Raw genomic sequence first — 27,034 nt, forward strand, 5'->3', positions numbered from 1 at the left:
GACAGTCAGAGAAGTTGTTGACAAAAGGTGAAGAGTTTGGCACTGTTGATTCTCTCCCAAGGAGGGGCCGTTCAACAAAGATGACTCCAAGAGTTCAGCGCAGAGTATTCAGAGAGGTAAAAAAGAACCCTAGAGTGTCTGTTAAAGACTTACAGAAATCACTGGCACAGTCCAATATCTCTGTGCACACATCAACTATATGTAAAACGATGGCCAAGAATGGTGTTCATGGGAGGACTCAGCAAAGGAAGCCACTGCTGTCTCAAAAAAACATTGTTGCTTATTTAATGTTTGCAAAAAGGCACTTGAACACTCCACAGACGTTTTGGCAAAATATTTTGTGGACTGATTAAACCAAAGTTGAATTGTTTGGGAGTAACACACAATGTCATGTGTGGAGGAAAAATGGAACAGCTCACCAACATCAATACCTCATCCCCACCATGAGGCATGGCGGAGGGAGCATCATGATTTGGGGCTGTTTTGCTCCCTCAGGGCCCTGGACAACATGCAATCATCAATGGAAGAATGAATTCAAAAGTTTATCAAGCCGCCGTCAGCGGCATTGATTTTGTCTTTCCATATCCTGTTTTAATTTGGTAGGTTACTTTGTGTTCACTAAAGTTAGCTTTGTCTTCGTCCCCTAATCACCTGAGTGCCTACACCTGTTCCCCATTAGCTGTACTCCTTAAATACTCCTCTTGTTTGTTGTCCTTTGCCAGTGCGTTTTCAATGTTTTGGAGATCAGTAGGCCATCACGTCACCACCATCATTCAAGATAAGTTTTTTTTTGCCATTGCCTCTTTTGTGTTGAACTTTGAAGCATGTTTTTTACATTTCCTTTTGTGAATTAAATACTTTTTGGACATTGCAATCCTCTCTTCTCGTGCATTTGAGTTCAGCCGTGTGTGCCCCTTCAACACAGTTGAAGCTAAAAAGAAGATGGATGCTGCAACAAGACAATGATCAAAATCACAAAACTAAATCAACTTCAGAATGGTGTCAGAAGAACAAAATACATGTTCTGGAGTGGCCAAGTCAAAGTCCAGACATGGACCCCATTGACATGCTGTGGCATGACCCAAAGACAGCGATTCATGCCAGACATCCCAGGAATCTGACTGAACTACTGGTTGAAGTTATTGCTGACCCCCCACCACCCCCATAATTGTTTGCATACTATCCTCATTAAAATGTGAAAACCTATAAATGTTTGGGTAGTTTTAGTTAAAGCAGACTGTTTTTTCATCTGTGTGATTTTGACAAAAATCTGAAGACATTTGATGGTTATTTTATCCAGAAATGTGAGAAATTCCCAAAGGTTCAGATAATTTTTCATACCACTGTTAAACAATACTTTAAATACATCATGAAATAATACACTTATGTACGTTATGCAATTTGTTGGCTGGGCAAAAATAGAAGAATTGCAAAGTTGTTGCTGTTGTGGTTGTTTAGGACTCGTGGGATGAAGCGGAAATGCAGAGGAAACTACTTCAGCTTAGATAAACCCAAAAGTTGCGGTTTTGAAAATCGAACGTACCGATTTGAACGTTTTTAACATCGTTTTAACCAGAAAAGTCTGTTTTGGTTCAAAATCAATTAATCGAACAACCTTAATGTCCACTCTCCCACTTCAAATGGATTGGATGTCAACGAGAGATAAGATCATTTAAATTCATAGCAGAAGGATGAAAAGAGCCACATGGCTGGACGTTGATTGTCAAAGGAAGTGAAAGAACTAATGTATTTATGGCCCTCTGAAATTACAAATCTAAAATCGTAAGAATGCCTGTAAAAAAAGAATGCATAGCTAAAAATGTTTAATCAAATTTGCAATTCAGTATTTACACAGGTATAGTACTAAATATTAACATTTGAGGTACAGTTCATTACATTTCAACTTTCAAGTCATGGGCTCCAAAAAAAAAAAAAAAAAAAAAAAAAGATAAAGTCAACAGATGAGTTCACTCGCATGTCCAAGTGAAAACTCGACCCCAGGCGTCTCCTGCCAACAGCGTCGCATGGCTCCTACACAAAAAATATGCAACATCACATGTTAAAGTTAAGAAAATTTCAGTTTGTGGGTGTCATCATGTTGTGAATACCTAGACATAGCCAATGCCGTGATAGCTGGATTATTTTTGCTGCGATGCTGCGATACAGCTTGATTTCTGTTCAGCTCACGACATAAAACCAGACGTCTTTTCCATCGTCGAACTTTCTGCGAGCTGTCCGCTATAGAAACATTATTTCAACATGACTTGAATGTTATGGTAATGAAGGGAATAGTGTCTGTTCTCTTATTTACCGTTCGACTGTTTGTATTGCTGTAACACACTTAATATAATCAATCAGGGAATAGTATCTTTTTTCGTATTCACTGTTTGACTGTTTGTATTACTCTAACGTACACAATATAAAATAAATAGCATTTATAGCATAGTTTAAGGAAAACAAGCAGAATATATTTGACATAGGGCATAAGAGATACATGACACTTTCTGACCACGGAAGCCCAATCCGTGCGTCATGCAGCTGATGGAGCAAGATTGACGCTGACTACCAGGTGATAAGCAAGACATCTACAAGCTCACGTCTGCAACACCAAATCCCGCAATCAGCTCCTCAGGACAGTCCAGAACAAATGGCAGGACGTCCGGTACTACCACAACACCCGATAACAAAAACAACTTTTAAGTTTGATAGCTTGGCGCCTCTCAGACATCAAGGCAGGCCGAACCTCCCACCTCAGTTGCCTCAGTAACCATGACCCAGCAACGAATGGTGACGCATGAATTTGACCGCCTAAATCTGCAGCAGAATACTACTCCTAAACAACACCCAGGCACACCCTTCGTCCAGCCCACCGTACCGCAGACCTCAAAAAGAAGGTTTAGCTAATAACTGTCGCTTCTTGGGGGATATTCCGATGTGCTCATTGTTTCGCTGACCCTGGATCCAGATTCCCTCTCTGTCGGAGACCTATTTGCTGTTTGCCTTGCCGTTTGATCGCTATCACCTGAATAAATTGTCAACTTGTGTGTCGAAGCCTATTCCAACTTTCAAAATGGAGTCAGTACAAGGGGTTAAGACTAAGGTGAAAGCGTGGAGTTTGGCCTTTTGGCCGGATTGTCAGATTTTCCGCCGGCCCGGGTCGTTGGAGCTTGTCAGTGTGGGTCCGGCGGTTCGGCTGGCGTGATTTCTTCAGTAATAATCTGCCTTCTCAAGCTTTGCAATTGTTTCTCAGTGGTCAATCTTGTAAAAAAATCTTTTTTAAATATGAATGTTAAATGTTACATAAAGAGCCGTCTCAGTGTGATTTTGCTAGCACAATGCTCAAGTGAGGTGAAATAGGGCTGTAACCAATGTATGCCAAATTGGATCTGGGTATTATTGCTTTCTAAATTATACGCGCACTCGCACGTCAGCAGATTCACTCATCAGTGTTTACTGCCTCTATGTTTAATAACTTTATAACAACATCCTTTCTGCTAGCCCTAACACTAGCGAGGGATCTGAAAAAGCTCACCGTCTCGCTTGGATAGCAGCGGTTAAAAAATAATCATCTGACACTTCATCTAATTGGAGGCAAGTTTTCTTTCCTTATGAAACTAAAGTAAAATACTTTTGGTGAGCCTTTCCAGACGGCCACTCCCTTCATCTCGTCTGTTATAAATAGATCTACATCAGATCGTAAAACGAGCTGCATTACCGGCGCTCTCTATCGGCGCTGTTGGGTCTCGCCCTGGGGACGCGGGCTCTTCTGGAGGGCCAGTTAATTGTGTTCTGGTGTACTCTGTCCTCCATATCTGTGTGAAAGACACATAACGAGTAGGAAAATCAGATGTAATTCAACATAATAACAAACACACACATACGCAGCGGGGTAAGTGCACTCTCCATAACTCAAGGTAATAATAAAGTAATAATACCAATTGTGAGCATGTGTTGGCATTGGCACCCATTCCCTAGCGGGGGCCTCATTTAAGATTTTGCAGTGTGATTGCAGCAAGGCGGCATTGTGTGTATATTAAATTTACACAGACCATATACTGTTATTATTACCTTGATGGACACCAGGCTGCTACCTGTAAAGCTCATATCAAAGTAATGACATGCATTCAAACCTATGTACAGTACAGTGCTACCTCTAATTACAAAATTAATCTGTTCCAAGGCCAAGATTTTGCATCGGAAAGAGATATGTATAAAACATGTTTTCCCATTTTTCCCAGTTTTCCCATCCCTCCTCGTACCCCCCCGCTTCTGCAAGGTATGCCTGCATTTGCGCAAACTACGCATGCGTAGAAAGGAGCAGCCTCATATGTTACGTTATCGCCCATGCGGTTTTCCTCTGAACTCATTAACTTGTCAGCGGCAAATTTCAAAATTACTACACCTTCTACACTGTTACACTGTTTGTTTCGTGAACGTATCATGCAGGAGCGAGAATCAAGGGAGCACACACTCGGCTTTTATGAGCAGTCGCCGAGTTGTGATTGACATAAATCTTTAGAAAACAACGAAAGCCTGACATCGTAACTTGGGATGTTACAAACAATGCTCAGTTACGCTCTCACCACTTGGAAAATAACAAATAGAAGAATATGGTGTGGTGCTGGGTGGCTGGAAGCTGCAACCAGGCTGCTTGTGCATAAAAGTGGCGATCCTGGAAGTGGCAACAGTTTTGACAGGCAGAAATGTCATGAAAAAAAAAATGATTGCGGGGCTCTTTGACTGGGGGTACCATGCAGGTCACTTTTCGGGGGATTAATTTTCCTCTACGCATTTTTATATACGCATGTTCGGTTGGCATTGAGTTGGGAGGGGCCAGCCCCGCAGCTGGCTGACCGGAGACAACGCAGGGGGCGAGCTCTGTAAAAAAAATGCTTATCTCTTCGTTATCCGAGATGGGAGGACCACAAATGGGCACTGAATTGAAGCATATTATTGCGACATAGTTTGAAGGTTCAAGAAAAATGTGTGGAAAAGAACGGAGGACCAGGACTGCCATGCCCCCATTGATTACGATGCCGTCATGCCGCAATAAAAATGGCGACGGCATGACGTCACTTCCTAAGTATCCCGATTGTTGTACAGAGACAGCAGTCCATATTAACCGTCTAACAATTAATCCGGATAATAGACATACTAGTATAGCCAACATGGCGTATAGTCCGACTAATAACACATGTCAGGCCATTATCCGTCCTAGTGCCTTACACAATGAGTTGCCACAGCACACTACCGCTAGTGTTTAACAAGCTCAACGATGATTGACAGATCTGCGGCTTTAACCATAGCGCTACTAACCTTCTCTGGCATCAAAGCAGCATCCTTTTCACTAATCGTTAACTCTAACAAGCAAACTCTAGTTGCCTGCTGAACAGGAAAAGCAGCAGGAAGGAGAGTGAGAGGCTGTAGGTGATCGGATCAGGACATTCTATAAAATATTTTCTTTATCTACTTTTTAATTGAAAAAAAATCCGCGATGGACTGAGGGCGCGAAGTTTGAAGCGCGACGCGCAGAGGGATCACTGTATTGCACAATAAACATAAAATTGGAGTTTTGCATAATGTGAAAAAAAATCAAGAATATGGAATAGAATAAAAGTTAATACACTCACGTAAGGGTGTCGGAACACAAGAGTCGAATGAAGAGGATACTGGGATACATATACATACACATACAATAGAGGTCCCTATTAGCCAATTGGATCCCAGGAATGCTAGGCGATAGCTAATGGCCAAGAAGCTATAAGTAAACTCTGTGAGCTGCGAGTACCAGCCATACTGAATTTTTGCCTTTCGTATCCTGAAATTTCTATCGTAACAAGAGGTAATATTTTCCTGTAGAGGTGTGTTTTAACCTGACAATTCTGTATGTAGAGACGTTCGTAAGAAGAGGTAACACTGTAGTTGTACATTGTGTAAGGATTAAAAATCTCTGTTGCTCCTGTTATTGTTAAAAAGGTTCTAGAGCAGCCATTTTTGGGTGGGTCATGGTCAGTTAGTGAATATATTACACGGAGGCTTCTGTTTACACAAACGTCATAGACACATGGATGTTTAAAAGTTAGATTGTGCTTCATAAGTACAAATTGTAGACATTCATCTATAACATGTCTACCAGGATAGTTACCCGTATGATGCCATCTGCACAGCCAGTGACTACAATATTTCTGGTGTCCCACTCATGTCGTTGCGTGAAGCTCACACAAAGGATGTCAGCCTGTATCCCACAGGATGTGTCAGTACAGGCCAACAGTTGACCTTTAATCGTCCACAGGTATAGCAAAGGCCCTGCACATGATGCAATCTCACCCTTGGACAAATCAGTGCAGCATTAATGCGTTTCAGCACACATATGTAGAGACATCTCAAATAAAAAAGAATATAAACTGAGCAGCTGTGAAGATTTGATAGCGTTGAGTCAAACACAACAATGACAAGACTCACTGTGAGGTCATTTATTGCCACTGCACAGACACTGCTTGCGTGTCCCGCCAGCTGCGTGATGTAGCTTAACTCTTCCAAATCCCACAAGATACATGTGAGGTCACAGGAACCGCTCACCAACAAGCTATGGACCTCAGACACGGCCATGCATGTCACAACTTCAGTGTGCCCGTATAGTGGCTGTAGGGAAAAGTATATACTACTGTATAATACCAGGTGTTCCAAACAATTGTCATACTTTTAAATTGTGTTCTTCATAAAACATATGTTTAAAAAAACACAAAAGACTTGCCTTCCTGAATTTCATGTGGGTGACTTTGTCCTTTGTGTACATCACATCCCAGACACAAACCACAGTGCTGCTTCCCGCTGTGATGATGGTCATTGGGTTGGGACTGGCAGCACACATTGTTGGACCCCATGCACATAAACTCTCGCACATGGCAAACGTCTTGAGGTAGACATAAGGAAAAACACAATACAGTGATCCCACATTTTTCGCAGATAATGGGGCCCCCTCCTCTTGCGAAAATCGAAATAATCTGCGAATTACAGGCGGAGTTTATTTACATTTTCAAAATATATATATATATATTTTTTTTTGTGTGTGTGTGTGTGTGTGTGTTTGTTTTTTTGGGGGGAGGGGGGTTAATGTATCAAAAAGACCCCTTATGATGAGCAACATTAATGAACCCCAGTTTCCCTTGCCCGGACGCGGGTTACCGGGGCCCCCCTCTGGAGTCAGGCCTGGAGGTGGGGCTCGAAGGCAAGCGTCTGGTGGCCGGGCCTGTCCCCATGGGGCCCGGCCGGGCTCAGCCCGAAAAGGCAACGTGGGTTCCCCTTCCCATGGGCTCACCACCTGTGGGAGGGGCCAAAGGGGTCGGGTGCGTAGGGAGTTGGGGTGCAGCCAAAGGCGGGGGCCTTGGCGGTCCGACCCCCAGCTGCTGAAGCTAACTCTTGGGACATGGAATGTCACCTCTCTGGCAGGGAAGGAGCCTGAGCTAGTGTGTGAGGCAGAGAAGTTCCGACTAGGTATAGTCGGACTCTCCTCCACACACAGCTTGGGTTCTGGTACCGATCCTCTTGAGAGGGGTTGGACTCTCTTCCACTCTGGAGTTGCCCATGGTGAGAGGCGCCGGGCAGGTGTGGGCATACTTATTGCCCCCCGGCTTGGCGCCTGTACGTTGGGGTTTACCCCGGTGGACGAGAGGGCAGCCTCCCTCCGCCTTCGGGTGGGGGGACGGGTTCTAACTGTTGTTTGCGCTTATGCACCGAACAGCAGCTCAGAATACCCACCCTTTTTGGAGTCCTTGGAGGGTGTGCTAGAGAGCGCCCGCTCTGGGGCCTCCCTCGTTCTACTGGGGGACTTCAACGCTCACGTGGGCAATGACAGTGAGACCTGGAGGGGCGTGATTGGGAGGAACGGCCCCCCCGATCAGAACCCGAGTGGTGTTCTGTTATTGGACTTCTGTGCTCGTCACGGTTTGTCTATAACGAACACCATGTTCAAACACAGGGGTGTCCATATGTGCACTTGGCACCAGGACACCCTAGGCCGCAGTTCGATGATCGACTTCGTAATTGTGTCATCGGACTTGCGGCCGCATGTTTTGGACACTCGGGTGAAGAGAGGGGCGGAGCTGTCAACTGATCACCACCTGGTGGTGTGTTGGCTCCGATGGCGGGGGAAGATGCTGGCCAGACCTGGCAGGCCCAAACGTATTGTGAGGGTCTGCTGGGAACATCTGGCAGAATCCCGTCAGAAAGAGTTTCAACATCCACCTCCGGCAGAACTTCTCCCTTGTCCCGGGGGAGGTGGGGGACATTGAGTCCGAGTGGGCCATGTTCCGCACCTCCATTGTTGAGGCGGCCAATCGGAGCTGTGGCCGTAAGGCTGTGCCTGTCGTGGCGGCAATCCCCGAACCCGGGATGCCGTCAAGCTGAAGAAGGAGGCCTATCGGGCCTTTTTGGCCTGTGGGACCCCGGAGGCAGCTGACAGGTACCGGCTCGCCAAGCGGACTGCGGCTTCGGCGGTCGCCGAGGCAAAAACCCGGACATGGGAGGAGTTCAGCGAGGCCATGGAAAACGACTTCCGGACGGCTTCGAGGAAATTCTGGTCCACCATCCGGCGCCTGAGGAGGGGAAAGCAGTGCACCATTAACACTGTGTATAGTGAAGATGGTGTACTGCTGACCTCGACTCGGGACGTCGTGAGCCGGTGGGGAGAATACTTCGAGGCCCTCCTCAATTCCACCGACACGCCTTCCTTTGAGGAAGCAGAGTCTGGGGACTCCGTGGTGGGCTCTTCGATCTCTGGGGTTGAAGTCACTGAGGCGGTTGGAAAGCTCCTCGGTGGCAAGGCCCCGGGGGTAGATGAGATCCGCCCGGAGTTCCTGAAGGCTCTGGATGTTGTAGGGGTGTCGTGGCTGACACGTCTCTACAACATCGCGTGGACATCGGGGACAGTGCCTCTGGATTGGCAGACCGGGTTGGTGGTCCCCCTTTTTAAGAAGGGGGACCGGAGGGTGTGTTCCAATTATAGAGGGATCACACTCCTCAGCCTCCCTGGTAAAGTCTATTCAGGGGTGCTGGAGAGGAGAGTCCGCCGAGAAGTTGAATCTCGGATTCAGGAGGAGCAGTGTGGTTTTCGTCCCGGCCGTGGAACAGTGGACCAGCTCTACACCCTCGGCAGGGTCCTCGAGGGTGCATGGGAGTTCGCCCGATCAGTCTACATGTGTTTTGTGGATCTGGAGAAGGCGTTCGACCGTGTGCCTCGGGGAGTCCTGTGGGGGGTGCTCCGGGAGTACGGGGTACCGAGCCCCTTGGTAAGGGCTGTTCGGTCCCTGTACGACCGGTGTCAGAGTTTGGTCCGCATTGCCGGCAGTAAGTCGGATTCGTTCCCAGTGAGGGTTGGACTCCACCAAGGCTGCCCTTTGTCACCGATTTTGTTCATAATTTTTATGGACAGAATTTCTAGGCGCAGCCGAAGCGTTGAGGGGGTCCGGTTTGGTGACCTCAGCATTGAATCTCTGCTTTTTGCAGATGATTTAGTGCTGTTGGCTTCATCAAGCCGTGACCTCCAACTCTCACTGGAGCGGTTCGCAGCTGAGTGTGAAGCGGTTGGGATGAAGATCAGCACCTCCAAATCCGAGACCATGGTCCTCAGTCGGAAAAGGGTGGAGTGCCCTCTCCGGGTCGGGGATGAGATCCTGCCCCAAGTGGAGGAGTTCAAGTATCTTGGGGTCTTGTTCACGAGTGACGGTAGGAGGGAGCGGGAGATCGACAGGCGAATCGGTGTGGCGTCTGCAGTAATGCGGACTCTGCACCGGTCCGTAGTGGTGAAGAAGGAGCTGAGTCAAAAGGCAAAACTCTCGATTTACCAGTCGATCTACGTTCCTACCCTCACCTATGGTCACGAGCTTTGGGTCGTGACCGAAAGAACAAGATCCCGGATACAAGCGGCCGAAATGAGTTTCCTCCGCAGGGTGTCCAGGCTCTCCCTTAGAGATAGGGTGAGAAGCTCGGTCATACGGGAGGGACTCGGCGTCGAGCCGCTACTCCTCCGCGTAGAGAGGAGCCAGTTGAGGTGGCTCGGGCATCTGGTTCGGATGCCTCCCGGACGCCTCCCTGGAGAGGTGTTCCGGGCATGTCCCACCGGCGGGAGGCCCCGGGGATGACCCAGGACACGCTGGAGAGACTATGTCTCTCGGCTGGCCTGGGAACGCCTTGGGATCCCGCCGGAGGAGCTGGTTGAAGTGGCTGGGGAGAGGGAAGTCTGGGCTTCCCTGTTAAAGCTGCTGCCCCCGCGACCCGACCCCGGAACAAGCGGAAGATAATGGATGGATGGATGGATGGATGGATGGATGGATGGATGGATGGATGGATGGATGGATGGATGGATGGATGGATGGATGGATGGATGGATGGATGGATGGATGGATGGATGGATGGATGGATGGATGGATGGATGGATGGATGGGGTTAATGTATTTATTCAGATTTAAGTAAATTGTAAAGAGATTTTTCCCCCGAATTATAATTTAAAAAAAAAAATTATAGGTATATGTATATTTTGATGGTTTTTAAGCACTGCAAATGTAATAATTATGATATCAATTCTATATATATATATAAATATATACTGGGGAAAAAAAATAAACAATGATTTATACATGAAAACAGTGGTATGAAAAAGTATCTGAGCATTTTGGAATTTCTCACACTTTTGCATCTGTAATCACCATTCAATGTGATCTGATCTTCATGATCTTCATCTTCATGATCTGAAATTCCAAAAGGTTCAGACACTTTTTCATACCACTGTACATGAATCTTAACATTTTTAAATAAAATACTGTATTAGTGATCATGTTTCTCTGACATTGATGGCAATAGATGTTCAATCCAAATTGACCCGGGGGAGGTTGGGGCCAACAGTGATCGAATAATAAATAAATAAACAATTGCATACATTGGGAAAAAAAAAAAAAAATTGTGATTGGACCAGGGACATCCCTAGGTAATATAAAGCATCGTCCCAAGATACAATATACAAATTACCTTTTCGAATGTGTAGTTTCCAAAGGTGCAACTGTTGTCAGGGAAACCCCAGTTGAAAAAACAGCTCAACGATGGAGACAGCAGGAGTCTGTTTCGCTCCAGGACCACCACCTCCTTTTCCAGACACACTATTTGGCCTACTGGACCTTTAGGTATTTCTTCGAAGAAAAAAAAAACAAACTATGATGCTGCAAGTTGGACAAAGGTTCTACAAAAGTATCCTGAATCCTGTGTCATATACAATTTTAATTTACTGTATTAAAAGTTGGGATCTAACGTCAAATTGGAGGGGGGGATCCTAATAGACCGTAGTTTATGGACTCTAAGTCGCAGCTTTGTATAAGTTGCAGCAAACACAAAATACACAATGCAAAGAATAAAAAAATAAAATAAAACAGTAGCCAATGACCACAATCTGGCCTGTGCCTCTTGACACATCAGTATGTCTGTCTATTCTATTGACTAATCTGGGATGTGTAAATGTCGCCATCTAGTAGTGGGTGGCCACCATTACTGGGGTGTTTGCAAACCTAAAAAAGCCCAGCGTCAGCCAATGTGAACAGCAACATGAGCTGCTGTTGAGTGTGCCACGGGCGGTGACGTCTTTTGACAGCTTTTTTACTGGGAAAAGGCCACCTGCTGAGCCAGAAGAGGAGCCTGCAACCAAGTCCATTTTGCATAACATGTGGCTAAAACCTAGCAAACGAGGCACAAAAGCGAATGCACTGAGAGCATCATACCTCGTGGCAAACCGTATTGCTAAAGCCAAGAAACCTTTCACGATTGGATGCATTACGTCTGCGACCAAGGATTTTTGCCCTCAGGGTGCAAAAAAGGTAGGGGACCACTGGGGTAGATGGCTGTTAACGTAACATTAGCAATTATTCCATATAGCAATTATTCCAGATCACTACCAAAAACATTTAAGACCATGTCTACACATTGAGGAGTATTTTACAAGAAGAACTTTTTCTACGGTTTGACCTATCATCCACAGCACACGCATTTAAACGCTGGTTCCTAAAAAAGTCTGTCCAAACTGAAGATGTGCGAATTGTGCGTTTGTAGCTCCATCATGTGGACACTGATAACCGAAGATTTAACTGTGTAAACGTCACTGACTGCTTTGTCCTTACACACACAATGTTGACACTTGGAATAAATTAGACAGGTGCTTTTTTTTGCTTCCTTTTATTTACAAACTCTTGCAGACCTTTATATTAAAGAGCATATGCGAAGGATGGGGGTATGATGGACAATAACCAGATTTTTCTGACTATAAATCGCAGTTTTTTTTCATAGTTTGGCAGTCTTATATCAATGTTGCAAGTTAGCATGTTCTGTATGCTATAGTTACAGTGGGGAGAACAAGTATTTGATACACTGCCAATGGGGGGCATTGGCAGTGTATCAAATACTTGTTTCTCCCCACTGTATCTGAATAACTCTTAATAGCTGTGTTACATTGACATACCAGGCAGGTTCTCAGTTTGTTGTTTATGCGTCATGTAATGTTAGCATACCGTACACTTATTCAGCCTGTTGCTCTCTATTGTATTTTTATTTTGAATTGCTTTTCAAGATGACATGTCTGTTCTTGGTGCTGGATTCTATCAAATACATTTCTTTCAAAAACGCGACTTATACTCAGGTGTGACTTATATATGCTTTTTTTCTTTTCATTGCGCATTTTTTGGCTGGTGCGACTTATATTCAGTTGCAACTTATAGTCCAAAAATACGATATTTTCCGCACATTGTTATGAATGCACTTAAAAATGAACGAATGTGGTTGGCTATGGAAGCTTTTTTTTTTTCTTCTACAAATGTGCTAGTGTGTAGACGTAATTTTTTTCCCCCAGACATGGCCTAAGTCTTCATTTTTGCCAACTCTGAAAGTAGAAGGTGGGCCTATAGCCAGGGGTCAAAGTGGCTACAATTTCTTGCTGGAACTAACAGATATAAAGATCAGCATGGATCCTGATTTGTATGTATTTTCATTCATTTCTTTATTTATTTGGGGGGGGGCAAACCTCCTAAAACCACTAAAATGCAAAAACTGCTTTTGGCACAGTTAGACATAAAACACACAATAAAACAAAGGCATAAATGAGAAACTGGTTTTCATTCACAATTGTATTTTTTCACTGATTTGCATAATTCATTGTAAAACTGCATCTAATTGTTATTTTCCCTCGTTTCCTCAAATTTAAATGCAAACATTTTAAGTATTTATAAAACATAGGATGTACATTAAAATTGAAGATAATGTAAACACTGACTTATTTTGGGGGAAATAATAATGATATAAAGTGGTATGAAAAAGTGTCTGAACCTTTTGGAATTTCTCACATTTCTGGATAAAATCCCCATCAAATGTGATCTGATCTTTGTCAAAATCACACAGATGAAAAAAACTGCTTTGACTAAAACCACCCAAACATTTAGAGATTTTCGTATTTTAATGAGGATAGTATGCAGACAATGACAGAAGGGGGTAAAATAAGTAAGTGAACTATCAAATTTAATATTTTGTGCCCCCCCGCCCCCACCCTCTTTGGCAAAAATAACTTTAGGTTTTCATTTTTTAATGAGGATAGGATGCAAACAATGACAGAAGGGGGTCAAATAAGTAAGTGCCTAAGGAGACTTAAAGAGCAACTGAAGCCAATTTTTACCAAACAATTTAAGTCAGATGTGTGCCCAATCACTGATGAGTGGTTTAAAGCTGCCTTGCCCACTACAAAACACACACCTGGTAAAAATTGTCTTGGTGAGAAGCATTGTCTGATGTGCACCATGGCTCGGTCATAAGAGCTTTCTGAAGACCTGCGATCAAGGATTGTTGATTTGTATAAAGCTGGGAAAGGATACAAAACCATCTTCTTAAAGTCTGAATGTTCATCAATCGACAGTCAGTGAAGTTATCTACAAATGGAGAGAGTTTGGCACTGTTGCTTCTCTCCCAAGGAGTCGCCGTCCACCAAATATACCGCCAAGAGTTCAGCGCAGAATACTCAGAGAGGAAAAAAGAACCTTAGAGTGTCTGCTAAAGACTTCCAGTCCAATATCTCTGTGCACATATCAACTATATGTAAAACTATGGCCAAGAATGGTGTTAATGGGAGGACTCCACAGAGGAAGCCATTGCTTTCTAGAAAAAAAACAAACAAAAAAATAAATAAATAAACATTGTTGCTTGTTTCATGTTCGAAAAAAAGCACTTCGACACTCCACAGAAGTTTTGGCAAAATATTTTGCGGACTAATGAAACCAAAGTTGAATTGTTTGGGAGTAACACACAACGTAAAGTGTGGAGGACAAATGGAACAGCTCACCTCATCCCCACCGTGAAGCATGGTAGAGGGAGCATCATGATTTGCGGCTTTTTTCCCTGCCTCAGGGCCTGGACAACATGCAATCATTGAATGAAGAATGAATTCAAAAGTTTATCAGGATGTTTTGCAGGAAAACCTGAGGCCGTCTGTCAGACAGTTGAAGCGAAAAAGAGGATGGATGCTGCAACAAGACTATGTTCCAAAACACAGACGCAAATCAACTTCAAAGGAACAAAATACATATTCTAGAGTGGCCAAGTTAAAGTCCAGACTTGAACCCCATTGAGATGCTGTGGCATGACCTAAAGACAGCGATTCATGCCAGACATCCCAGGAATCTGACTGAACTACAGCAGTTTTGTAGAGAAGAATGGGCCAAGATTAGTCCTGATCGATGTGCCAGATTGATCTGCAGCTACAGGAAGTGTCTGGTTGAAGTTATTGCTGCCAAAGGGGGGGCACAAAATATGAAACGTGATGGTTCACTTACTTATTTTTCCCCCTTCTCACATTGTTTGCATACTATCCTCATTAAAATATGAAAACCTATAAATGTTTGGTTGGATGTAGTTAAAGAAGACACTTTTTTTTCATCTGAGTGATTTTGACAAAGACACATTTGACGAGGATTTTACTGCAGAAATGTGAGAAATTCCTAAAGGTTCAGATAATTTTTCATACCACTGTAATTAACATACATTAACAAAAATAATTACAAATGATTTATATTATGCACAATTAACTGGAATACATTTTGAGGATGACGCAAATGTTGACTTTTTTTTTTTTTTTTGATTATAATTATATTTATAAATAAGTAGCCTAATATAAATGAACAAAAATAAGCCCAAGGTGCACATTAACATGTAAGATGTTCTGAACCTCCCAGTCAGAGCAAATTAAAAAATAATAATAATAATAAAACCTCTTTTACTCTTTCTTTTAAATATCTAATTTTCCATCGCATTGCCTTTTTTTATCTCATTATTTCAAAGCTTGTTTTTTTTCTTCTGTTTGTCCTTCAAAAAATGTGCATTTGAGCCAGTCAGAGCTGTCCATGCTGATCACATGTCAGTATGTCAGCCAATCGAATGGACATCAGACATGTGCACATCGACGCAACTTGTCAGACTCAGATACTGAGACAGAGACGCTGAAAAGAACTACGCGGAAGAAATAAACAAATAATAAATATTGATGGAAACAGATGATGTTACACGAGCACTTTATTAGGCTTGCTGTTAACACTTTTGTATGTAAATCTGATGTTAGTAAATTGTTCTTCTTGGAGATGCGTGTGTGGCAGCCTGTCAGTTTTTGTTTTTTTTTAACATGGGGTTTTACAGTTGACGTCATGTATTTTCAGGATCAATGCACCATTCCAGCCCCCGAATCTTTCTTTCACTTTCACCCTTGCCTATAATGCACTTCTTGCGGCTGCCAATATGGCAAACAACACTTATTAAGTCACACCTACTGTAAGTATAAATCGCTGACCTAGCCAAACTATAAGATTGCAACTTCCAGTCCGGAACATGCAGTACTTAATTCAATCTTCATAATGAGCCAACTTTGTTGGTATAGAATATCATTAAGTAAACCACAGCAGACTGTTGTTTAAGCCAAACTTTATTGTATGGTCTTAGTGGACACCAGCATCATGGTCAGCTTCAAAAGTTACATGTTTTTGTGTGTGCCTATGTGAGGGAGAGCCGGTGCGCGGAGTGAAAAAAATAAAGGAGCTGTGATTGTTTCTGTAATTGACCTATCCATGCAGGCACACGAATCATTACATCCTGTCACCAACTCTGAAAATCCCTAGAAAGAAGCAAGGTCCCGGCTTTCCTCCTCCTATTCATCTCTATCTGCTTATTGATCAGATCAGACGCTCTAAGATTTAATATGAAATGTAATATGCAGGAATCTCTCCCTGAGCATTTGCAGATTCATCTCCTCTCCCTCAGTGGGCCTGTAGGGATATTCAGATTATTAAGTAGAGCTCAGCAAAAGAGTCATCTCCATGTCGTAGTTCTAACAGATAGTGCCTTCCATAGTGTAAATTAAAATATGGATGCTCTCGCACTGATACAACGATCCCCAGGAGCCCGGGACACATCTTGTATATAATAATTGGCGTCAAATGGTGTGATATAAAATAAAGGCGGTGAGCAACACAAAGTGGTGGCAGATCAAGATGACAATTATTGCATGCTATATTCTGCATTGTAGCAATTACTGGAGTAACTGCTGTCTTTAATCTTTACATTTTATATAGGATGTGACAGCATATAGTCAGAATACTGCAGATCTTCATTGAATTTAGATATGGACTCTGATCTCGCGGTTGAAAACCTTGATTTTTTTTTTTTTCTCATGTGATATTCAAAGTAACAAGTCACACACACACACTTTAGTACATACATTCAAGGTAGTAGGTTTCCATAGGGACATTAAGAAACTAGGGACATACTGTAACACTTGCAATTTTTCAGGATGCTCAAATTGTCCCCACCAACTTTTAAGCAACCTTATTTGTATTATATAATGACTTCAGTTATATAGATAATTTAGATTGTCTTGCCATATGTTGAAACAATACAGTTGACCCTACCATTATTAAGTCAATTATTCTCATTATGTTCAGACTTACATTTACCCATTTTCACTTTCTAAATGTGCCGGTCCATTTTTTTCCCTCAAACATACCGTAATTTTTGGACTATAAGCTACTTTTCCCCCCATTTTGAATCCTGCGGCTTATAGTCCAGTGCAGCTTATTTGTTGATTTATTTGGGTTAATAGGTAACACTTTATTTGACAGCGGCGTCGTAAGACTTTCATAAGACCATCAGAATTATGACATGACATTATCATGGGCATTAATGAATGCTCATGACAGATGTCATTAAGTGTCATCCGGCAAATGATGTCACTAACTCCACTTATGTCCAACTCGGATCTTTTACATTCAAAAGGGAGATAATTTGCCGGATGACACAAAATGACATCTGTCATAAGCATTCATTAATGCTCATGGCAGTGTCATGTCATAATTCTGATGGTCTTATGACAGTTTGATGGCGCCACTGTCATATTAAGTGTTACCAAATTCCATAACTAGCAATTAATGAAACAACTAGAACAGTAACTGAATAAATAATTAGCACAGAACATGAATTTTGATTTGTTATTTACATCTGGAGCGCTGCAATGCATCCTAGGAAGCATGTTGGATGATAAAAGTGTCGACAGCAAGTTGTAGCAGAGGTTGACTGTCTCACTCAAGGGAACAGTGATGGCCAAATGAAGCTTCTTGAAGCAAAGATGGTGGTTCATTTGGTCTTATAAGTCTTATGATGCCGCTGTCCAATAAAGTGTTACCGGTTGATATCTTTTGATGTAACTATCCCATAATACAGTGAGGACAGCTGCAGCTTATAGTCCATTGGGGCTTATCTATGAACAAATGCCGTTTTCATGTCAAATTTGGCGGGTGGCGGCTGATAGTCATGTGCGCCTAATAGTGCGAAAATTACGGTAAATGTATTTATTTATTTTCTACATTATTTCTTTAAAATATTTCTATTTGCAGCCTATGCAGACATTTTTTCAGATAATCATGCATTATTCATTGTCGAGGTAAAACGTTTTTTTTTTCTTGAGTTTAGCTGTGCTTTGTGGACAAAAGCACAGTCGAGTTTTACCTTTTAAGTCAATACAGATTTTAAAGTGCCTATTACACATAAAAAAATATTAAATAGCATTATTATGTGAATTAGAATTATATTTTGAGACGATTCGACTATATACAACAATTTGGCAAAGCGCAGATAACAAAAATTAGTCTTTTACTCTGCTGTTTACGCCTGTCATTATAGCGCTCTAGTGTCTCCAGCTGGATAATGACGTCAGCAGGGTCACAATTTCATCTGATTTAGAATTCAGCCCATTGAGGGGGAAGATTCAGAACGAGGAAAATATGACAGAGAGGAGTAAAATGTCATGAATGTTTCAATATCGCTACTCCAGTATTTTTACAGGATATTCTTTTTATCTAAGTATTTTTTCCCCAATTGCTAAATAATTGGTATGGTCATGACAAATAATAGTATTGTGCTAAATGGAATATGAAATATTAAAAATGCATTTATTCAGTACGACAGGGCAAAATTACTGCATAATGTTCAAAACTGGCAACTTCTTCCTCTCCCGAACGATATTTTATGCCATCGAAGTTAGTCCGACTTTTGTCATTTCCCTGCCCCGGCTTCGGAGACAGAGGAAAGAGGGTTGTTCTCCTAGGGCTACGGGAGTGGTCGTCGCCGGGAATGAACGTCGAAAATAGCCCATTCAAACCGGAGGACAAACCGGCCGACGTCGGAGCGGGGTGCTGCTCATGGCCAAGCAGAGGAAAGCGCATTCTCGGCGGGCACACCTTTATCGGCCGGCGAACATGGTGTGGGAGAAGCCGCAGCTTGTCGGACATGTGGCCTTCTTGCTGGACAGGGAGTATTTTCAGTTCACCCACACATTGCAAGCCACCTCCTTATTAAAACGTGTGCCATGATCCTAGTATTTGATATAATATAAAACACGTAGCTTACTAACCTCACAATGGTCCAACAGTTGTTGGACTTGTTTTGGCCATTACCAGCGGTGAACAGGAACTTTTTGAAACCCAAAAAGGCTCACAAGCCTCTCCCTGGTGCAGCAACAAAAGCCTGCAGCACACTGGGCTGGCGTAATGCGAAAAATAAACGAAATAATCCCCCAAATCAGCTGAATCCGCAGTCGTCCTGCATACTGTAGTATTGGCCGTATACTGAAGATGTTTATCCCGCTGACGTCACATTAGCATTCTTCGTAAATCCAGGAAGTCACTCATTTTTAACGGCGCGGGATTCAAAAAATAGAATAAATATATCGATCGCTTCCACACACATCCAAGCGGTCCATTTCATTCATGAGCATGAAATACTGCGTGAAATATGAAATAAACATGCTTTTTGCTGTCATAGGCACTTTAGTTAACTTAACACACATTTATTTTGCATTGATCATTTAGCTTACCAATTATTTAGGTTCATATCTGTGAGAATCTCTTTGTTCTTATTAATGGCCCGCCCCCAGCAAAAAGTGTACATGCAGATTATGCTGTTATATCGTTCCAACCAATGTTGAGCTCAAACCTACACCCTTGCATACATTAACCAATTATTTGATTAATTAAGTGCTTAAAATGTTTTTGCTGTTAATTTGAATAATTTTCAATCAATTAACCAGTTATTTAATTAAATAAATGCATAAAAAATACTTCATACAATTTCAATTAACCGATTCATGAATACAACAAATATTCTTGAAAATGTAATTGCTTAGTGAACCAGAACAGAGTGGGTCGCACTTACCTCTAAACGGTTCTACAGCCGTCTTTAATTTGTTGAGATTGAAGAAAAATGGAGTTGGATGAGGCGGCGTTGGCCCGTCTTTCTTTGTACTGCTACGAGGTGGATGAGGTTTGTTGAAGAGCTACGGTGAGGACACGAGATTTCATGTTTCAAGTCAAAGCAAAATTTTTTACACTTTTTTTTTTTACCTGTTTGGGAATCTGGCCAAAGTTGCTGACATATCCCATTATAGTGCTCTTAATGAGTGGATCCTTATCATCTTGACGGCCTCTCTTAGCGTAAAAGTAAGGATGGAATGTGTTGATGCTTTCAACAGCAGCCGGACCTTGTTGTCGGTACCCAAAGATCAGGTCAATCCACAAGTGGAGGTGAGAACTCACGTAGTCACTTTCTAAGGCCTGGTACAAACAAAAAAAAGTTATGCACTGCCAACCAAAGCTTCATTATAACAGTGAGGCCAAAGTCATCAGTCAAACTTTTAATATACAACTTTAGCATCACTGTTTTTAGAATGCACAAGCAATCAAATTACAAAGATCATTTTCTCGAAAAGCCCATTTAGAAGTCAGTTGCTGCAAAGTTACGTACATATGTGCTAACCACCGTGTTTGAATTAAAGAAAGATTTGTGCAGAATTATCCAGTGTGTGGTTTTGAGGAGTTAATAAGGAAAAATAGGACATAATGGCCTGCAGCATGGTGGCAAATATTCTTAATAATCCCACCCTGGAAGAAACACCTCAAAAAAATCTCATAATGAAGGTATATTGTCCTGATTCAATTTGTGTACAGAGGAAAAAACATTTCTAAAAGTTACTAATTTTATGAGCATGGTTCAGTAGATTGTGCTATGATAACAGTTCAAATGGCCCCGGGATAGATGAAAAAAAGGAAGCATCAAGCAGAGTAAAACAAAGAGCAGTGATCCAACCGAGAAAGCGCAAAGGGAGTCTGCAGACATGATGCATTATGGGAAAAAGAAAAGGCCTGCATTGGGTTGTGCTGAATGGAGTTGTTGTTTGCACTTTTCAATGAAAAGTGACCATTATAAGAAACAAATTAGAACACAGAAATAATACAGCTTGTGTGTTTGCATGCGTGTGTGAGTGTTTGTTTAAAAATTTTAAAAATAAATAAATAAAGGAAAAAGAAAAACTGCATGTAACCAGCACTACAACACTGAGCCTCTTACAGTGGGTCATTGTTGTATTAACACCATAGGCGGAGATTGAGGGGGGACAGGGGGGCAGCGACCTCCCACTTCCCCACCCAGGGGCGGACTGGTAATCTGTGGGTTCTGGAGGATCACAGAACGGCCGGTGCCCTGGACGGCCGGCGGCCGCCATTCATTATGCATCACTGTTTTTATCCCCCCTATCCTCGGATTATCTACAGTTCGCATCCAATCCGACAGGTGGCAGCAATGCGCCTGGTTTTTCACCGCCAATCTGATAAACTAGGAACGACGAAAGCACAGAGTAGCCTTCATTGGTTCCTTCCTTGTGGAAGCAAAATAGCGACGAGTGTTAATGCACAATATGGATGGTGATGGCAAAACAACTGAAAAGAGCAGGGTGGCGCGGAGAAGGTTAGAGAGAAAAAAATTAAAGAAACTGGAGAGTCAAGCATTAAAATGTCATAAATCGACAAATATTTTCGCAAGCAGCAGTCTGGCTGCAACGGCCACGTCGGGTAACAACAGCTCAGCTCCCGGCGATGGTGAGAGGGAGCTGCAGCCGCTCTGACGTGCAGACGGTGCTGGGAGAGAGAAAAGAAGAGGGAGGGGGCAACGATAAACTGTTGGAAGTTCCCCAGACAAGCGCAGGGCAAGTAAATTGGGATGAAGAGGGTTACTTGCTCTGTAAACTGGCAATTGTTATCCATCAGGTAGCTACATTTTAAATCAAATAAATGACAATTAAAGGTTTAGTGCCAGCTAGTCGATGTACCCGTTTGCAATCGTGTCAAGTTACAGTATGCTAGTCCTACTATCCCTCTCCTAAGAAAAAATATTTTAGCCGTAAAACAATGTATGCACACGCAGCATAGCAATATTAATTCAGAAGAAATATAACAAAATATTAATAAAATGAATGGTTTTACTTTAAAGTTTAGGTAGTTAAATTGATGTTATATACATTATTAATCATTTATATATCGTTTTGTTTTCTGGTTAATACTTTCCAATGAAGTTTATGTATACAGGATTTGTCTTGAAATGTGTATTGTATTTTCATTGAAATTTATTATTTGTATGGCAAGATTAATTATGGCAAGGGTCTCCAAACCGGTCCTCAAGGGCCGCTGTGGGGCCTGGTTTTTGTTTTAACCGATCGAGTACCGACAGTTTAACCAATGAAGTTTCTGCTAAAACAAGCAGCACCTGACTGCAATCAACTGATTACACTTGTAAGACACCAGATTGGTGCAGAGGTTTTGTCTTGTTTTGTTGGAATGAAATCCTGCGCCCGCCGCAGCCCTATGTGGAATAGTTTGGAGACCACTGAATTATGGCATAAACAATGAAGTCATTTTATAGACAGAGATCTATAGAGATATATTATAATCAATTGGATACATAAAACTTGCTTTGAAAAATAAATTCTTTCATTTGTTTATTCAGGTTGATCATAGAGCTAGTACAGAAAATGAATCCAACTCCAGTTCAGCCTTGCAGTACTTTGAGCGCCCGTAGTCAGACAGTCACAGTCTAGACACATTTTCTTCATTTTTCTCTCAAAGTGCACGAAATTGGTGCATTTTACAATAAAATGTAAAAAAAAAAAAAAAAATTCTCCCGGGAGGGGCATGTTCCCGGACCCCCCTATGGGGTCTGTGTTTCCCTTCGTATAGCGATTCTTATGGGCTGGGCTGAGTCAAAGTCCAGGGCTGCTTTTTAGTCCCAGTCCGCCCCTGTCCCCACCCCAGTGACCAAAAAATGTCATTGCGTGCGACTTTCCTATAAATTAATTTAAAGGGGAAGTTCATAATTTTTGACATAGGCTTAATGTTTGAGTTAGCGGTGGTTTAAATAGTTTGTGGAGTTGATTTTTTTTTTTTAAGCCTTTAAAGCCTTGCAGTTTATTAGTTATGTGTTAGTTTCAAGGCTTCAGAGTGGCTAATCTAGAGCGAGTCAATGGTGCCTGCTTAGCATACCAATAGAAAACAAAACAACATATGCACACATGAGATTCAATAATCAACAATATCAATGATAATCAATAATCCAAGATCAATAATCAACAATATCAATAATAATCAATAATCAAAGAGTCAGTAATTGTAGAATGAACAGCAACATTTGTAATCCAGCAGCTCTGCAGGGAACAGGCTGTCTAGGCAAGCAGGGCGGAGTGAAATCACATCAGTTTTTTCACCGCTATTTTTTAAATTTTTTTGTTTTTTTTTGTGGGAACAAAAGGGACTTCTCAGCAGACGGAGCACAAGTGGCCGAAGCACTCCTCACTCCTCTCTATTTTGGTGGCATTACTAATCTAAAAAAAAATAATCCTGTAGAAAGATATGAATTACAGCAGTTTGATGTGACATTATTTTGGCTGCATGGGTCTTGGAACAAGGATCTGCATTTTGAATTTATTTGACTATGTTATATCTGTTAATATCATTTGTATTGGCATGCTAAGCAGGCACCAATGACTGGCGCAAGCTTCACCACTCCGGAGCCCTAAAACTAACATAATAACTGACAAACTGTACGGAATTTGTTGAAATCAACTCCACCGACGAATTAAACCCTGCTAACTTGAAGATTAAGCCTAAAGTAAGCAATTCTGAACTTCCCCTTTAAAATAAAGACCTAGCCGTTAAAATGTTGCCTATAAAAGTTGTAAAGCAATAAAACAAACAACAAAAATGAATCAAATAAAACAAGGATCCTACAAAGTACTTCATAATTGGTCAAAATGGTTTTTCGAACAGATCATGTGACAACACCTTAGCGATGGTCCTTTGCTATGCTTAGCCAAAACTACACTTGAGGAGGCAAGATGGATATTTAGAGTTTCTTTAAACCTAAACTTTAAAAGGCTTTGACAAACAACTGAGTTTGAACCGAGGATTGAACACGAACTGTGTGAAGATGTATAGGGCGGAAAACACAGACGAAGCTGAAAAAGCAGTTTCTGTTCTTGCACCCCTCTTTAAAATAAACTGTCGTATTTTAAGCCAAAAGAACTGTTGTGTTTGATAGAACAATATGTATATATGCTGCCATAGCGGTTTCATGGCGCATTAAGCCCCCAAACTATTTTTGATTTGTCCGTTTTACCCTGGAGACCCCCGTTTACAGACACCGCGCAACCGCTTTTGTTTCAACCCAGCCACAAAACGAAGGTAAGTGATTATATTTATTATTCGAAATATCTATTATTTTTATCTTAGAATCATTAATTGATGTGTAATATTTAGTTTTTTAAAAAAAAACGACTTTATAAAATTATTCACTCGCATATTTTAAACTTTTGAACAAATTATGTCACAATGAAAAATACAGTGTCTTTAAATAGGTCATGGATATTTACCTCATAACTATCGCTTAATTGTATTTTTTTTTGTTACTGTCGTATTTTCCTCGATATTTTAGATGATATATATTTGACCCAAAAAAAAAAAAAAAAAAAAAACGTTTAAAAGGTTAAATATTTGACAAAGACAATCTCGACCACTTCTTGATGTCTGCGATTTCTGCGTCGCAACCCTTGTTATATTACCGTGTTTCACCCATAACAGAAAAAAGTACAGCTGTGGCCATTCACAGCTGTGTCTTGACACTTGGTGAGACATGCTACACTGGAGTTTCTGGATCGACACAAGGTAAGTACGCGATAATATCTCGTTAAAATCATGGTGTCTTTAATTATGCTCTCTCCAAGGGCTACACTACCAACTTTTCAGGAGGCTCAAATTGTCCCCACCAACTTTTAAGCAACCTTATTTGCATTAGATAATGTCTTAAGTTATATACGTAGGTCATCTAGATTGTCTTCCCATATGTTGTAACGATAGAATTGACCCTACCATTATTAAGTGAATTATTTTCAGACTTACATTTACCGATTTTTCGCTTGCTGAATGAGCCAGTCCATGTTTTTTTCCTCAAACGCACGTTTGATTGGCTGATGATTGATCCCTCCCAACACACACACACATACTCAACTCTCACAGTACAGAATTACGTTACATGGGAGTTATAGTAGAAGTTTTTTTCGGCCAGCAGCCCGCTGTAAGCACTGTAAAGCGTAATTGTTATGAAACGCACCACTAATTTTGCTACTGAAAGTCTGTCCTGCATCGCAGTTGAGTGTGAACTTGCAAACAGAGTAGGAAGCTGCTTGGGAGAACTGTCCTTCTGTATGTGTTTTCTACTATGTTAATGTTAATTGAACTGAGAAATATAGTGAACTCTGCTGAGCTGTAAGAAACTTAGTGTACCAAGATTTACCTCCTTCTCCCCAGTTTTTATTTTTATCTTGCTTATGTGGTCTTAACGCAGCCCAAAGGAGCTTTCATTTTGTGTTGAGTTTGGCTGTGCTTGTGAACAAAAGCAGGAGTGTTTTTCCTGAAAGAAGGCTCAATTTTTATTTATTAGGGCCCGAGCACTAAGCGTGCGAAGGCCCTATTGTTTTGCAAAGGATTATTTTTTTTTTTATTTTTTTTTTTATTTTTTTTTTTCAGGGCAAATGAAAACGGCCAATTTGGAGGCCTGAACATGCACGAAAAGTCACCAAAATTTGCACATACGTCCGGAAAATTGTAAATTTCGATAATTTTGCAACGTTGCAAAAAAATATAACAAAATGGCTCAGTGGCGCCCCCTTGAAATTTTAAAATTGGCCTATAACATTAGGGTCTGTCAGCGTAGAGCAATGAAATTTGGGGGGTCTATACCTTGTCCAAAACCGCTCCAAAAAAGCATTTACACGCATATTCCAAACCCAACAGGAAATCGGTTATTTTGGATCAAATATGAAATTTTTATCGATTTACAGGGTGCACATTTGAGACCTTTTCGCCGAGGGAGTTAGTTGGATCATCTTCAAAATTGGTGAGACTGTTCAGGAGACATATGAAATCTTAAGTTTTGAAAATGGTGCGTTTTCATTCACGGGTCTGACCTGGGCGTGGTGCCAAAGTCGACCATTTTTTCGGCAAAATGACAAATTCAGTAAATGACTTATAGTTCCTTGACACAACGTTCAATCTTTTTCATATTTGGCATGTATGTGTGGTATCCCACCCTTAACACGAGTGCATTGAAATATTACCCATTAGGTCTAGCGCCCCCTAGTGAGAACAGGAAATGCCTTTTTTTACGAGACAGGTTCCTCCTCCAAGGGAAAAAAATCTGTTGACCTCAAACCTGCATCAGGGGAGCCTTAAGACCTGTGTTCAGGTGCCTGATGAAAAATATTGAGGTTTCGTTGAGGCGGAGGGGTCCAAACAGGAAAGTGAAAATGAACGTCAACAATTTGTCACGCAAAAAACTTTGAACAGTCATAACTCGGCAGATATACAACATATCTGCGCCAAACTTCCCGTGTTTGTTGAGAGTCATACCCTGAAGGTTCTTGTAGGGGTCATTTGCATCAACTCTACAGTGCCAACTAGTGGCGACAGAAAGAAGTTTTAAAAAAGGCCTTTCCTATTGGGTTTTTTCAACATAGAGCAAGGAAATTTGGGGAGTAGATACCTTATGCAAAACTGATCCAAAAAGTCTCTTGCACCCATATTCCAAATCCAACAGGAAATCGGGTATTTTGGATCGAATGTGAAATTTTCATGGGTTCACAGTAGGAGTTTACATTTGGAGGCTTGAATATGCACAAAAACTTGTACAAATTTGCACATACATGCGGCTTTAGATAACGTTCGATAATCTTGCAATGTTACGAAAACATGTAGCAAAATGGCTCAGTGGCGCCCCCTTGAATTTTTCAAAAAGGCGTTTCCTATTAGGTTTTTTTAACAGAGAGTGATGAAATTTGGGGAGTCGATACCTTGTGCAAAACTGCTCCAAAAAGTCTCTTGCACCCGTATTCCAAATCCAACAGGAAATCGGGTATTTTGGATCGAATGTGAAATTTTTATCGGTTCACAGTAGGAGTTTACATTTGGAGGCTTGAACATGCACGAAAACTCACAAAAATTTGGACATACATGTGGCTTTGCATAACGTTCAATAATCTTGCAACGTTACGAAAACATGTAACAAAATGGCTCAGTGGCGCCCCCTTGAAATTTTCAAAAAG

General features: G+C 41.7%; 1 protein-coding gene across 8 annotated transcripts in view; it reads right to left on the reverse strand.

The window, feature by feature from the left end:
* Positions 1–1,883: 1,883 nt before the first annotated feature.
* wdfy4 (WDFY family member 4) overlaps positions 1,884–27,034 on the reverse strand; it is a 148,922-nt gene continuing 123,771 nt past the window's right edge. For all 8 annotated transcript variants that reach the window (XM_057848417.1, XM_057848419.1, XM_057848424.1 and 5 more), the window contains 9 exons: positions 19,956–20,165; positions 19,768–19,888; positions 11,023–11,180; positions 6,755–6,913; positions 6,463–6,642; positions 6,146–6,328; positions 3,716–3,812; positions 2,109–2,238; positions 1,884–2,031 (listed from right to left, as the gene is read on the reverse strand). In XM_057848417.1, the coding sequence (XP_057704400.1) occupies positions 1,968–2,031; positions 2,109–2,238; positions 3,716–3,812; positions 6,146–6,328; positions 6,463–6,642; positions 6,755–6,913; positions 11,023–11,180; positions 19,768–19,888; positions 19,956–20,165 (1,302 nt within the window). In that variant the 3' untranslated portion in view covers positions 1,884–1,967. The remainder of the gene's footprint in view (positions 2,032–2,108; positions 2,239–3,715; positions 3,813–6,145; positions 6,329–6,462; positions 6,643–6,754; positions 6,914–11,022; positions 11,181–19,767; positions 19,889–19,955; positions 20,166–27,034) is intronic.

This window comes from Corythoichthys intestinalis, chromosome 10 (genome assembly GCF_030265065.1).
Source record: "Corythoichthys intestinalis isolate RoL2023-P3 chromosome 10, ASM3026506v1, whole genome shotgun sequence".
Taxonomy (NCBI): domain Eukaryota; kingdom Metazoa; phylum Chordata; class Actinopteri; order Syngnathiformes; family Syngnathidae; genus Corythoichthys; species Corythoichthys intestinalis.